This window comes from Eriocheir sinensis, chromosome 12 (assembly GCF_024679095.1).
Source record: "Eriocheir sinensis breed Jianghai 21 chromosome 12, ASM2467909v1, whole genome shotgun sequence".
NCBI lineage: Eukaryota > Metazoa > Arthropoda > Malacostraca > Decapoda > Varunidae > Eriocheir > Eriocheir sinensis.
Genome location: NC_066520.1, coordinates 19,099,750 through 19,113,330, shown reverse-complemented (window position 1 = coordinate 19,113,330; position 13,581 = coordinate 19,099,750). Strand labels below are relative to the sequence as shown.

Below are 13,581 nucleotides of genomic sequence, written 5' to 3'. Positions count from 1 at the left end.
TATTTTCATCCTTTATCCTTCCTCTCATTTTGCTTCTATTTCTGTTTTGTCTTCGTTACTACACTATGATATCTGCCTCATAATCATCATCTTCCTTATCTTATTTAAACATCACATTTCTTCCTTATTACCTCATTCCTTCCTCTTCCCCATCTGCTCCACATCCTCTTCTGCTTTTTCTCTTCCTTGTCAAACACACACCACTCCTCCTCCTCCTCCACTTCCTCCTCATTACATCACTTCCCTCTCCATCTTCTGAATCTCAAGTTATGGTTATTTAAAAGGAATTCATAGACACCTGTTTCAGCTTTCCCTTTTCTATGCAATAACTGGAACACAGGTAAAAATCAAAATAAGGAAGAGGGTAAAAGCAATCTGTCTAACTATATCTATCTACATGTATTTACTTATCTGTAGAAAGAATCATACTAAAAAAAGTGTCCCCTCTCTCTCTCTCCCCCTCTCTCAACCTTCGTCTCTCGCTACGCCGTGATTCTCAAGGTAGTGAAACTATTTTTTGGCTACTGCGTTTGTACCGAGTGCGGAATTGTGTGTGCGTGTGTGTAGGTGTGGTAATATTGGCAGGTCACTTGTGCCTGTGTGTGTGTGTGTGTGTGTGTGTGTGTGTGTGTGTGTGTGTGTGTGAAAGAAGAGGGAGGGGGGAAGATGATGATGATGGGGAAAGATAAGAGGGAGTAAAGGAGGAAAGTCAGGAAACGGTAAGTATATTTTTCTTCTTTTTCATCTTCCTCCTCCCCCTTCTTTTACTTCCTACCAGATAAACCTTGAGAGAAGTATTCTCCTCCTCCTCTTCCTTCCTTCCTCCATTCATTCATTCCTACTTTCGTACTCTATTGTAGATTATTTTTTTCCCATTCCGCATTATCTGTCTCTCAGAAATCCTTAGCTTAACACTTTCACTATCTATCAAAGTGATCTCTCTCTCTCTCTCTCTCTCTCTCTCTCTCTCTCTCTCTCTGCAGATTTTTACTATGAGATTGTCATGTGTTTAAAGATACCTGCAACCTAACCTAACTTTGGCCCAGTCATCATATGAATAAATGGCGCCACTATAAAAATAACCTGCGCCATGACGGGCTTCGGCCGACCACCAGGCTCCTGAAGAAAGCCTACCAATGCTATAGGCAAACACTTCAAAAAAAAGTCACCATATTCGTGTACTCAGTAAATTCATATTTACTTCAACAGCAATGCAAAGTATATCACACATTTGTCTATTGTAAAAAAATAAACTTGACGAATTCAAGCAAACTAAAGCTAACCTTGACCTAACCTAGCTTACCTAACCCAACCTGACCTACCCTACCCTAACCTGACCTAATCTAACATGACTACCTAACCTGACCTGACCTAACCTATCCTTACCCAACCTAACCTAACCTAACATACCTAACTTAGCCTACCTACAGGCTTCACCGCCCTTGGTCACAAGAGTTGCCACACACATTTCATGGCTATTTTCAGAGTTGTTTTGATCTCTAGACTATTTCCAATTGATTTCTGGGAGGTTTGAAAGTTAGTAGAATACATAAATGAAAACGGAGGAGCAGTTGATCGAGTAGAAGTGATAACAGGGGATTCATAAAACCAATCTTAACAAGGTATCAGCACGTTTATAAAAGCAATCTTAACCCTTCACAAATCTATATAAACCTAACATTACCTCACAACATAGAGGGCTCTATCCCCTCTCACTTCCTAACAGGGGGGCTTGCCTCTCTGAATCCCCCCCTTTAGCCACTTCCCAAGAAAATATTATGTAGAAATGCAAATAATACAAAGATGTCAAAAATATTTTCAATCTCTGCAGTGTGATGGTGTGAAATCAAGCATTTTTACCGAAATCAGATACGTATTTAGGTCGTACCTTCAGAAGCTGGTAGGTAAACATGAAGGTCAGAATATCTTAGTTTTGACCTTTACTGAATGGCCCAAATCCTGTCAACAAGGGGAACACGTGCAAGGTGATCTACAACTAGGATGCAACACAAGGCACAAACAAATAGAGGGCCCGCAACACAACAGATCAGATGTAGTCCCGGGATATGCCTTTGCAATGGCTCCCGGATTTTCTTTTCACTCAATGTCAATGTTCTCGTGCTTTATATAACTCATTATTTTCTTTTTCAATATTCACTTGACATCGTTTTTTTTTTTTTTCACTGGTTTTGCACTTGTGTTTTAGCCTTCCAGAGTTTTTTTAAGTTATTTTTCCTTCCTTCTATTTTCTCACTTCCGTTATTGCTATTTTTCAGTAATAATATGTCAGCTAGGCGTTCATCTACAACTTAATAGAAGTCAATAAGACGTGAAGACTGATTCTGTGACAAACTAAATATTTTTTCACAATGCACATAACCCACTCATGGAGGTATTCATTACAGGTAACTCAAGGAAGCTCACACATAACACAACACGGCATGAAAATTCCCTCGACAACGCTTCAGGAGCAAGGTTGCCAGATTGCCGTTCTCAGCTGCTCATTTTTCCCGATTTTAGCCAACAAACCGTCTCTCATAAACTAATGATACCAATTTATATTTATCATTAAAATTGTTAATCATAGAGGGTTTTGTGCAGTCATTATGTGTTAAAAATGGGAAAAATCTAGTTTGGTGAGTATGATATCGTGGCATCCGTGTTCAGGAGGAGTTGGGTGTCATTCTAGAGAAATTCCAAAGGGGGTCAATGGAGGACTGTCACGCGTGCTGCTGCTGGAGGACGAGTACCAGACAAGAGCAATAAGACTGAGGTGGTGCTGAGAGGCTTACCTGGAGGTGCTGAGGTGCTGAGGAGGAGCTGAGGAGGCGCAAGAGCAGGGCCGCAGAGGAGGTGGACACCCTCACCCTGACGGCGGGCAGCACGCTGGTCCACGAGCCTAAACACTCTTCACCAATTATTATTATTATTGTTATTATTATTATTATCATTATTATTATCGTCATCATCATTATTATTATGAGTCTTGGGAGTAAGAAAAAACTAAACAGGAAATAAGGAAAGGTTAGAACGCTGATCCACGAGCCTATAAACACTTTTCACCATGGCTTATTATTACTATTATTATCATTGTTGTTATTATTATTTTGAGTCTTGGGAGTAAAGAAAAACGTAAAAGGGAAATAAGGAAAGATTAGAAAGGTCAAAATACTGCCATGGAAGAACTGAAACCATAAAAAAGTGCAAAGAAATCATATATGCCTTCGCCTCCATCCCTAATTATGAGTCTTGGGAATATAAAAGAAGGAAAAGGAAATAAGAAAAGGTTAGAAAGGTTAAAATAATGCCATGGAAGAACTGAAATTAACAAAACGGAAAGAAAGCATAAAGACAGGACAGAAAGGAGTTATTATATCCCCTGAAGCTTATCATTATCATATCTTTTTATTTATTTTTAGTAAAGGAGATAATATGAGCAGTCTAATGATAGTGATGTGAGTGATTGTTGCTGAATACTATAGCTAAAATACGCACTAACCAGAATACGGTACTTAACATCTATGAGTGAATAATATCAATCAATCAATTAAATGTGCTGATAACCATATTAATAATGATAACAAGTGAAATAAGACTATCCATACTGTGTACATATGATATTATACACTCTTAGAGACACTACAGTATTTAAACAACACTAAAGAAGAAGAAGAAGAGTAGGTGTGGCCGTTTGTGAAGAAGTGCTCTTATTTAAAACCCAAATTACGTCTCTTTTTAATGATTGAGGGTGTCCGTACTACCAATACCTTCCAGCTAGAGGGGAAAAGAACCATCCAAGAGCCATACCTCCCTCTATAACCCCTAAATAAGCCTTAAATACCACGAAATACCCCCATTATGGCCGGCCCGGAGGAGAAGGGTCAATGTCTAAGGTTCGGTTGGCCATTTCCCGAGGCCATTAAGGACCCGCCTCTGTCCTTTAAGGTCAGGAGCACCCTCGTCATCCCTCTCGTGGGCACCTTCAGTAAAATTATATTGAGTGAGTATGAGTTTTATTAGGTTTTATTTCAGTGGGGGTCTGTTCCGGCTTACCTGTGTGATTGCCTAACACCTGGGCTTAATTAGTGTACCTGGGCCTATAATTTGTGTCTCAGTAAAGTTATATTGAGTATCTGGATTAATCTGGAGTATGAGTTTGATTAGGTTAATGTTTGTTCCGGCTTGATTTACCTGTTTGAATTACTTACCTGTGTGATTGCCTTACCTGGGCTTAATTAGTGTACCTGGGCCTATAATTTGTGTGTCAGTAAAGTTATAATGAGCAAGTATTTTTTAGCTTTATTAACATTTCTCTGGTGAGTGTTTGTTTCAGCTTACCTGTGTGATTTCCTTACCTGGGCTTAATTATTGTAACTGTGCCTATTTTTTGTGCCTCAGTAAAGCTATGCTGAGTGAGTATGGGTTTTGTTGGGTGGGTGATTGTTCCGGCTTACGTGATTTACCTGTTTGATTACCTTACCTGTCCTTAATTACCTTACGGAGTTACTGGATGCAGGCCAAAGCTAGGCCTCTATGTCCAGATCATTGTCACTGTCAGAACTAATACTCAGGTGGTGTGCCGGGGTGGTTACCAATTTTTCTTCAAAATTATACCGGTATTTAATTTGTCGATTTGACCAAAACTTATTTAAACGTTTCTCAAATGATGGCACGCTCACAGCCTTTACTACATCATTGGGAAGGCTATTCCAGGCATCCACGACTCTTGAATTGAAGAATATCTGCCTCTTTTGCATCCTGGACCTCATTTTGCATAGTTTCAAGTTGTTTCCACGTGTCGGCCCTGTACATCGCTCAAGATGGATGTTCACATCCTCATCATATTTACCTTTGAGGATTTTATATACCTCAATCATACCTCCCCTTAGCCTTCTGTAAACCATTGTTGGTATCTCCAGTCGTTTCAGTCGTTCTGGATATGTGAGGTTCTTGAATCCTGGTAATAACTTGGACGCTCTTCTCAGGACATTCTCCACTATCCTTATATCCTTCTTCTTGTAGGGGGACCATACCGACTGAGCATACTCAAGATGAGGTCTTACCATAGTCTTGGAAGAGCCATCTAAATGTAGGTACATTAAGAGCAGTAAATGTATGATGTATCATACCCATTATTTGATTGGCCTTATTAACTTTTCAGATATGTGTGCTTCAAATGTCAAAAGCCCATAGTAAAAATTCCCAGATCTTTCCCTCTTGTAACCTTCTTAGCTTCTGTTCTATCCGATCCCTCTTCACGAATCTAGTATACTGTCTCCACTGGTGCTCGGTGACTGCTGTGTATCTTGAGATGACTACACTTGTCAGGATGAAATGGAAGCAGATTTTTCTCTGACCACTTCAAAAGATTTCCGAGGTCCTCTTGCCAAATGCCTGGGCCTAATTAATGTACCTGTGCTTATTTTTTGTGCCTCAGTAGAGTTATATTTAGTAATTTTTTTTTGGCTTTATTAACACGTTCTCTGGTGGGTATTTGTTTCAGCTTACTTGATTTACCTGTGTGATTACCTTACCTTGGCTTAATTTAGTTACCTGAGCTTAATTAACATACCTAAGCCAAACATTTTGTCTCAGGTGTTTCCTTGTGGCCCTTAGTAGTTTAAGATTTGGCAGGGAAAGGTAAAAAGTTGTACCGACACTACAGAATTACACCCAACTCCTGTACTGACACTATAGAATTACACCCAACTCCTATACTGACACTATAGAATTACACCCAACTCCTGTACTGACACTATAGAATTACACCCAACTCCTGTACTGACACTATAGAATTACACCCAACTCCTGTACTGACACTATAGAATTACACCCAACTCCTATACTGACACTATAGAATTACACCCAACTCCTGTACTGACACTATAGAATTACACCCAACTCCTGTACTGACACTATAGGATTACACCCAACTCCTGTACTGAGACTATAGAATTACACCCAACTCCTGTACTGACACTATAGAATTACACCCAACTCCTGTACTGACACTATAGAATTACACCCAACTCCTGTACTGACACTATAGAATTACACCCAACTCCTGTACTGACACTATAGAATTACACCCAACTCCTGTACTGACACTATAGAATTACACCCAACTCCTGTACGACACTATAGAATTACACCCAACTCCTGTACTGACACTATAGAATTACACCCAACTCCTGTACTGACACTATAGAATTACACCCAACTCCTATACTGACACTATAGGATTACACCCAACTCCTGTACTGAGACTATAGAATTACACCCAACTCCTATACTGACACTATAGAATTACACCCAACTCCTGTACTGACACTATAGAATTACACCCAACTCCTATACTGACACTATAGGATTACACCCAACTCCTGTATTAGCACTATAGAATTACACCCAACTCCTATACTGACACTATAGGATTACACCCAACTCCTGTACTGAGACTATAGAATTACACCCAACTCTCGTATACCAACACAGAACTATATATACTTATTTTGTGGTAGGTTTTAGCATTTTATTAGTTACCCTGATATTAGTGTTTCAATCTTGAATTCCTCATTTCTTGGGGGCTTCGTGGTGCAGTGGGTAGCACACTCAGCTCACAACCGAGAGAGCCCAGGTTCGATTCCCGGGCGGAGTGGAAAAATTTGGGCGGCTTTTCCGATACCCTACGCCCCTATCCACCCAGCAGTGAATGGGTACCAGGTATTAATCGGGGCTTGTGTCCCGTCTCCTGGGATCTGTTCCCATCTCCAATAATTCCTTCCCCTTCTGTCTCTCTCCGGCATATGACTACAGATGTTGCGCCGACTAAACAAAACTTTCCTACTTTTTCCTCATTTCGTAGATTACCCTAACAACCATATAAATTAAGTGTTTGAAGATTACTATTTTAGCAGCAATGAGTTACTTGCCTATATACTCCATCGACTCTAACTTGAGATTTTAGGTGCGGCTCAGGGAGACTGCGCTGCTGCCACATCACTCCATCACTCTCCTCAAGGGGGCTCGTTAACTCCCCCCTTCTCTCTCTCTCTCTCTCTCTCTCTCTCTCTTATTTATGTTATTTATAATCTCCTTTACTTGGCTGTGCAGGACACAAGAGTGAGACCTACGTGAGTCTTCCATGGTGGCGGAAGGGTGAATGGTGCGGCCTGGCGCCTGTTGCCAAGGTCCCTCAGGCGGCACCATCGTATGAGCCACGTTGCCAAGTGAAATAGAAGGTTTACAGAGTCATTGTCTTTCCTTCAAATCCCAAGCCATTCATAACACCATGCAGTCGTATTATGAATATATATGTATTTCATAAATAGATAACGTACAGACTAACAGTGAGACAGATCGCCATGCGCATGTCATCACTAGATGCGTAAACAATGGGGGGTTCCCCGGGCCAAGCCACGTACAGGGCTCAAGTTAGAGTCGATAGACTATAGTGGAGGCTAGGTTAGGTTTAGTTTAGGTGGTGATAAGTTCTAATTTTATCTTACCAGCCATATCTTGTTATCCGTTAGGTTTGGGCAAGGTTCGAAACACAATGTAGTAGGGTGTGGGTGTAATTCTGGAGGTATTATTTCAATGAGATTTATTGATTTGTTACCGATAGGCCTTTTTTTTGTGTGTGTGAGGGAGTCATTTCAAGGGTGCACTATAAAGAAATCCTTAAAAAGAAGTGGAATATAACTGAATAGAATTTGAGTGAGATATATTATATTGGTGTCCACTTAACCAACACAAAACATATCACTAGCTTTTGTTCAAACTCTCTTCAATCGTCCGTTGGGTGTTCAATACTTTTTTTTACGGTTATACAATGTTTTCAATTCTCGCCGCTCCACAGGCTTTTGCAACCATGTCAACGGGCACAACCTGGAGCGCCTGCAGGACGTGGTGGAGAATAGGCCAAAGGGAACGCCACTCATCACCGTCTCCAACCACTACTCCTGCATTGACGACCCTGCGCTGTGGGGTGAGGCACGGGAGGAGGAGGAGGAGGAGGGAAATTGAGGAGAGGAAAAGGAAAAGGAGGAAGTGTAGTGGAAAAAAAGTGAAGGATTAGGAGGGAGAAAGATGAAATGTAGGAAATGGATAAAAAAAGAAGAGGAGGAGGAAAAGTAGGGAGTGTAAGGGTAAAGAGAGGAAGGAGGAGGTTAGGGGAGAAAGAGACAGAAGATTTTATTCCATTCATCTACTTTTTTATTTTATTTTATTTTTTTTTTTATTTATTTATTTTTTTTTTTTTTTTACTCCTCAAAGTTAACTATTCCAATCATCCTTTTCCCTTTTTTACTCATCCACAAAATTTACTCTTCCACTCATCCACTTTCTGTTTCTTCTCATCCACAAAGTATATTCCATTCATCTACTTTCTCATTCTACTCATACATAAATATCATTCCACCCATCATCCACTTCCTCTTTCTACTCATCCACAAAATTCATGCCACCCATCCTCTATTTATTTATACTCACCCACCAATGTTCCCTCCGCAGGGGTGCTGAAGTGGCGCCATTTGTGGAGTGCCGAGACTATGCGCTGGTCCCCCGCTGCCCATGACATCGCCTTCACCCGCCGCATCTACAGCTGGTTCTTCAGTAGTGGGAAGTGCGTCCCCATCGTCAGAGGGCTCGGGGTGTACCAGGTAAGCTGCTGTCTAGTGGTTATGGTGTTAAAGGGCAAGTTCCACAATCTAACACAGTGGCCTGATTTTTTAAACGTCACATTACTCTTTATTAACTGTTATGTGGTTAGTTTGGCTTTTTCATTCCATTTTTGGGGCGGATTTATAGTTAGAAGTGTTGGATTTTTACAGAGATAAGTCAACATATTGCTACGTGATTCCTACCCTTTCAGATATCCACTTCTCTATTTGCAGCTAAGTATAATTGATGTGTGGGTACCGTTAATACAGCTACACAAAATGGATGCAGTCACAAGTTTACAGCTATCTCGAGGTATCAACGTCACTTTTATGGTTTAGGGGGTTGTCTAGACTTGCAATAATGGAATAGACGTAGTACAGTGAATAACCTGTGGTCCGTATTATCTTTGGGAAGCAAACAGCAAACAGATGTGTACTTGTGGACGTGATACAGAATGGGCGTGAACTGACCTGACTGGCCCGGAGAGGCAGTGAGAGACAAGGTGCTGACTCAATAGAATTTACATTACCTATAGCCCACAACTTTTTATCTACAGCAAGAGATGGAATTCTGGTGTGGCTGCGTGTGATATGTGGTGCGTTGAGACTTAGCATTGATCGCTACAGAAATGACATTGCCAGAAGCCCCAAATAAACACTACCCACATTACTTTCCCCACAGCATGCGATGAACTTCCTGGTGGAGAGGCTTGGGGAGGGGCACTGGGTCCACATCTTCCCCGAGGGCAAGGTGAACATGACGCTGGAGAAGATGCGGCTGAAATGGGGCGTCGGGCGTCTGGTCTACGACTCCCCGGTCTGCCCCATCGTTCTACCGTTCTACCACATCGGAATGGACCACATCCTCCCGAACCGCATGCCCTACATCCCACGTCTTGGCAAGTGGGTGACTGTGGTGGTGGGTGAGCCGCTGGACTTCCGAGCGGAGGTGGAGGAGATGCGGAGGCGAGAAGAGGATCCGATGACTGCTCGTAAACGCATCACCGACAAGATTCAGGAGGAGCTTGGCCATCTGAGGGAGAAGGCCGAGGATCTCCACACTAAGCTGCTGGCCGAGAAGGGTCAGGTGTGGCGGCCCATGGTGCAAGGCCGGAACGAGAGGTGTGCATGATGGCGTGTGTTGGTCCTGTTACATGGTAGGAAGGGCAAAGAGAGGAAGGGGCTGCTGTGGGTGATGGTCTGTGTTTTAAGAGACTGTATCCATGTCTTCATCTTACTTCAGGCTGAGTAAGGAGTTGGTAGAGTTAAGTTTGGGGCATATGCTATACCTGCTCACAGCCTTGGTGCTCATATCTGTCACATTGGCCCTTGTTACTGTGAGGGAAATAACTCATAACCTCAGTGTGATATTCGGGTTACCATAGTCACCCTCGCCAGATATCCCGAGATACCCATTTATCAACCAGTTCAAAGGAGAGGAATAAGAGGTGGGTGAGCTGCACGCCGACTGCCTGGCCAGGATTCAAACCCAGGCCCATGCATTCATAGCTAGTCTTGAATACCACTGCACCATGAAGGAGTGAGTGTGGTTTTACAACTAAGACAGACACCCACTCACCCGCCCACCTCAACCTGTCACTTGCAATCTTTCTCAAGGAATAGTATATACCCTCCATAAGTTACCTAGTTCAGGCATCCCTTGCTGTGTGTTTGGTTTAGCTTGCTACAGTTGTACCAAGACCTATATTCTCAAGCATTTCAGGGCTCACACACCCACATTTGGTAAAGCTTTCATAGACGTTGTTGTGGGTATTTCCATTGGTAGTTTTATGAGGGTATTGATAGTTTGACAAGGCTCTTTTCTGGCCTATAGAGATTTTTGGTGTGAGAGCTGAAAGCATCTGAGAATATGGGTTTAAAAGTCATGCAAAAAGATAAGAATGATTAATTTGGAAAAATGAAATTGTTTTATCTTGAATATGTGTGTCGTGTGTGATACTACTCCCTGGTGAAGTTAGTATTTATCCATAAACCGAGAGATTTTCTGAGATTTGTGACAATACGCACACTTAGAACACATTTATTGCATCTGGAATTTAACTTTGTATTTTACTTAGTTAGATGTTTTGCGTTTAATACCAAGTTAGTAGATTGCATTACTTTTTGAATAATGTAGATACTTCACACTTAGGGTCATACTCTTAAACATTTCGCAGCCCTTTCACATCTATTTGACAAGGCTTTTATAGGAGTTCTGAGCATCCCCAGGAGTAGTTTTATGACCCTGGTGGTAGTTCGACCCTTCTTCTGTAACATGAACTTTAAACAACACTCATTACAACCCAACTGATTTCCTTTTTTGGCCTTTGGGAATCGTTGATGTGAGAACCGAAAGTGTCTAATGGTACCGACCTTAATCTTTTGGGGATGTACAGTTTGCCCTCAATTTTGCAGACCTAAAATCGTCATCATATAGGTAACGCCAGGCTTCGCTATAATTTTGTATGAGGTTAGACAGGCAATGATACCTTTCCATCGCCTCTGCCTCTTCAGTGCCCAATGCTGCCAAAACCTTTTCTTTGCAGACTTAACGACGTCACGTATCCGGGATTATGGATTTTCTAGATAAAGTTTAAGATAACCCCCCAAAAAATTATACAACGCTATTTTCTCAGATGCCGATTGTGATTTCCAGGCGTTAGTGTGTGCCGCAACAGTATTATAGTTTTGTTGCACTCGGCTGTGAATATAAAGACTGTGATGGGACTTGTATCAATGTATGTCCATTACTATTTTATTTTTACGACCTGCGATAGATTCCAAAAACGAATGACTGTAAAAAGAACAAATGTATGCAGCTCTATAGACTTCAAATATCTGGGATTTTAAGTATTTCGGATAAGGTTCAAGATAACAAAAACTACTTAATGAATCACTAGTTTCTCAGATGCTGATAGTGATTCCGAGGCTTTCATTTTTAATAGGAAACGAGGCGGCTCAAGGGCTTACTATGGCTATAATGCATTTGAATATTGTCCTGAATTTTCTTATGGGAATTTGTAGCCTCTTAATGATACCAGATGGGCATTTTTTTCTCCTTTTCCTGTAAGTCTGCAAAATTGAGGGTCATTTGTACAAAGGAATGAAGAAATAGATATGATGATGATGATGATGAAGAATGAGTCTCGGTAAATCTTCATATGCAAATTTAGACGACTAGAATTATCAGACGACCTTTCATCCTCTTTTCTGTGTTTGCAAAGTAGAGAAGTGATAATGATGATGATGATGGTGGTGATAATGAGGGAGTTTGTTGCAGTGAATCTTCATATGAGAATTAAGTAAGACTCCTTGAATTATCGGACGACTTTTCACTTCTTGTTTTTATAAGTCTGGTAAATTGATGAGTGATAATGATGATAATAGTGATGGTGATGATGATGGTGTGTGTTAGTGAATCTTCATATGAGAATTTAGACTCCTAGAATAATTATCAGAAGACTTTTCACCCTTTTTTCTATTAGTCTACTAAATTGATGAGTGATGATAATAGTGATGATGGTGATGATGATGATGGAGTGTGCTGTGGTGCTGCCGTCACTGTATATTACGGACACAAAAAGTCAATTGTTTTTTTTAGTACGTTGAGACCTGTTTTGTTGATTGTACAGAGGTTTAGATGCCTGCAGAATCTATATATATTTTTATTAAACTGTATATGAGTAATTTTGTTTGATTTTGGTCGGTGGTGGCCTGGAGGGATTTTTTTTTTTTTTTTTTTTTTTTTTGCGTGTGTGTGTGTGTGTGTGTGTGTGTGTTCCTGTATCTTCTGGAAATCTAACACTAAAAACATACTCAATAAACGGAAAATGAAACGGTTAAGTCTTTGTATCACACCACTTAATTATTTGGTTTTTTTTATTATGGTGTGTGGAAGTTTATGCTTTTTTTCTTAACTTGCCTCCACTAAGGATAGGTTGATAACACCCCCCCCCAAAAAAAAAAAAATTACTTAATGCTTTTTTTTTTTACCATGGACTCTTGGTATGTGGAGGTTAACTTTTTTTCTTAATCTTGCCTCTAGTAAAATTAAAGTTGAGAGAAAAGTTCTGTGATTCTTTTTCTACTTTTTACTGTTTATTGAAGAGAGAGAGAGAGAGAGAGAGAGAGAGAGAGAGAGAGAGAGATAGGGTATGGTCCGAGTCAAGGAGGAGGTTACCGGGGCCGTGAAAGAGGCTGTGGTCTCGGATGAACAGAGTGAAGGAGCAATCTACGGTGTTCAGGGATGGAGTATGCGTATTCGAGTGCATTCGATGATGATTCGAATACTGTATTTTGGTGGTATATTCGTATTTGTATTCTAATATATATTGACAGAAATCAAAGTATTCTCATTCGTATTCGAGCACAAGGAATAAGTATTCGTGTTCTGCGAATAATCTGACCAATACTTCAAAATCTATGATCAGAAATAACAGTCGTTCCTTACAACTCCGGCCTCCAGGGTGGACGTGTAATGGTCGTGTATATTATTCCCTTCCCTCCATCTCAACGTGGGCCATTTAGGTGGGGGGCCTCTCGACTGTCATAGGCCTACACTGGCTGTAGCCTACTCACTATATCACTCACGGCCTGTCACCACCCCCCACACTACCTCACATGTATCATAACTATACTAGAACTCTGTCATGAAATACACCTGGAATACGCAACAGAGACGATGAAACATGTAATGGTCGTGCGGCAGTCTCGTCTCCCTGGGCCGAGCGAGGTGAACGAGCTCCCGCAAGACTTCACGCGCGGCCAAAGTGTTTGGTCCCACTATTTATTTTGAGGACAAGAAAATAAGTGTCTGGAGGGTCGTGGAAGCTGAAATAGCCCTCAGACACACAGAAAATAACATTGACAGATAAATAAGGTGGAAGAGTATCAAAGAATTGGTGTAAAGTCATTCAGGGCG

The 13,581-nt window shown here is 41.1% G+C and overlaps 2 protein-coding genes across 2 annotated transcripts in view; one reads left to right on the top strand and one right to left on the bottom strand.

The window, feature by feature from the left end:
- LOC126997556 (rho guanine nucleotide exchange factor 7-like) overlaps positions 1–2,917 on the bottom strand; it is a 34,260-nt gene extending 31,343 nt beyond the window's left edge. Inside the window, exon 1 of the mRNA XM_050858724.1 lies at positions 2,793–2,917. The gene's annotated coding sequence lies outside the window, so the exon portion shown is untranslated. The remainder of the gene's footprint in view (positions 1–2,792) is intronic.
- A 566-nt stretch (positions 2,918–3,483) lies between these two features.
- On the top strand, positions 3,484–12,347 carry LOC126997555 (tafazzin-like). Its single transcript, XM_050858722.1, has 4 exons — positions 3,484–4,000; positions 7,859–7,987; positions 8,512–8,660; positions 9,343–12,347. Exons 1-4 carry the CDS (start codon positions 3,859–3,861, stop codon positions 9,790–9,792), a joined length of 870 nt encoding a protein of 289 aa, XP_050714679.1. The 5' UTR covers positions 3,484–3,858; the 3' UTR covers positions 9,793–12,347.
- Positions 12,348–13,581: the final 1,234 nt, after the last annotated feature.

What these genes read in the sequence shown, in the direction of transcription:
- LOC126997555 (XM_050858722.1), top strand. Translation starts at nt 3,859, where the DNA reads ATGGCCGGCCCGGAGGAGAAGGGTCAATGTCTAAGGTTCGGTTGGCCA. An exon ending in CTTCAGTAAAATTATATTGA is followed by an intron (nt 4,001 to 7,858) that starts GTGAGTATGAGT and finishes GCCGCTCCACAG; the next exon opens with GCTTTTGCAACCATGTCAAC. An exon ending in TGACGACCCTGCGCTGTGGG is followed by an intron (nt 7,988 to 8,511) that starts GTGAGGCACGGG and finishes TTCCCTCCGCAG; the next exon opens with GGGTGCTGAAGTGGCGCCAT.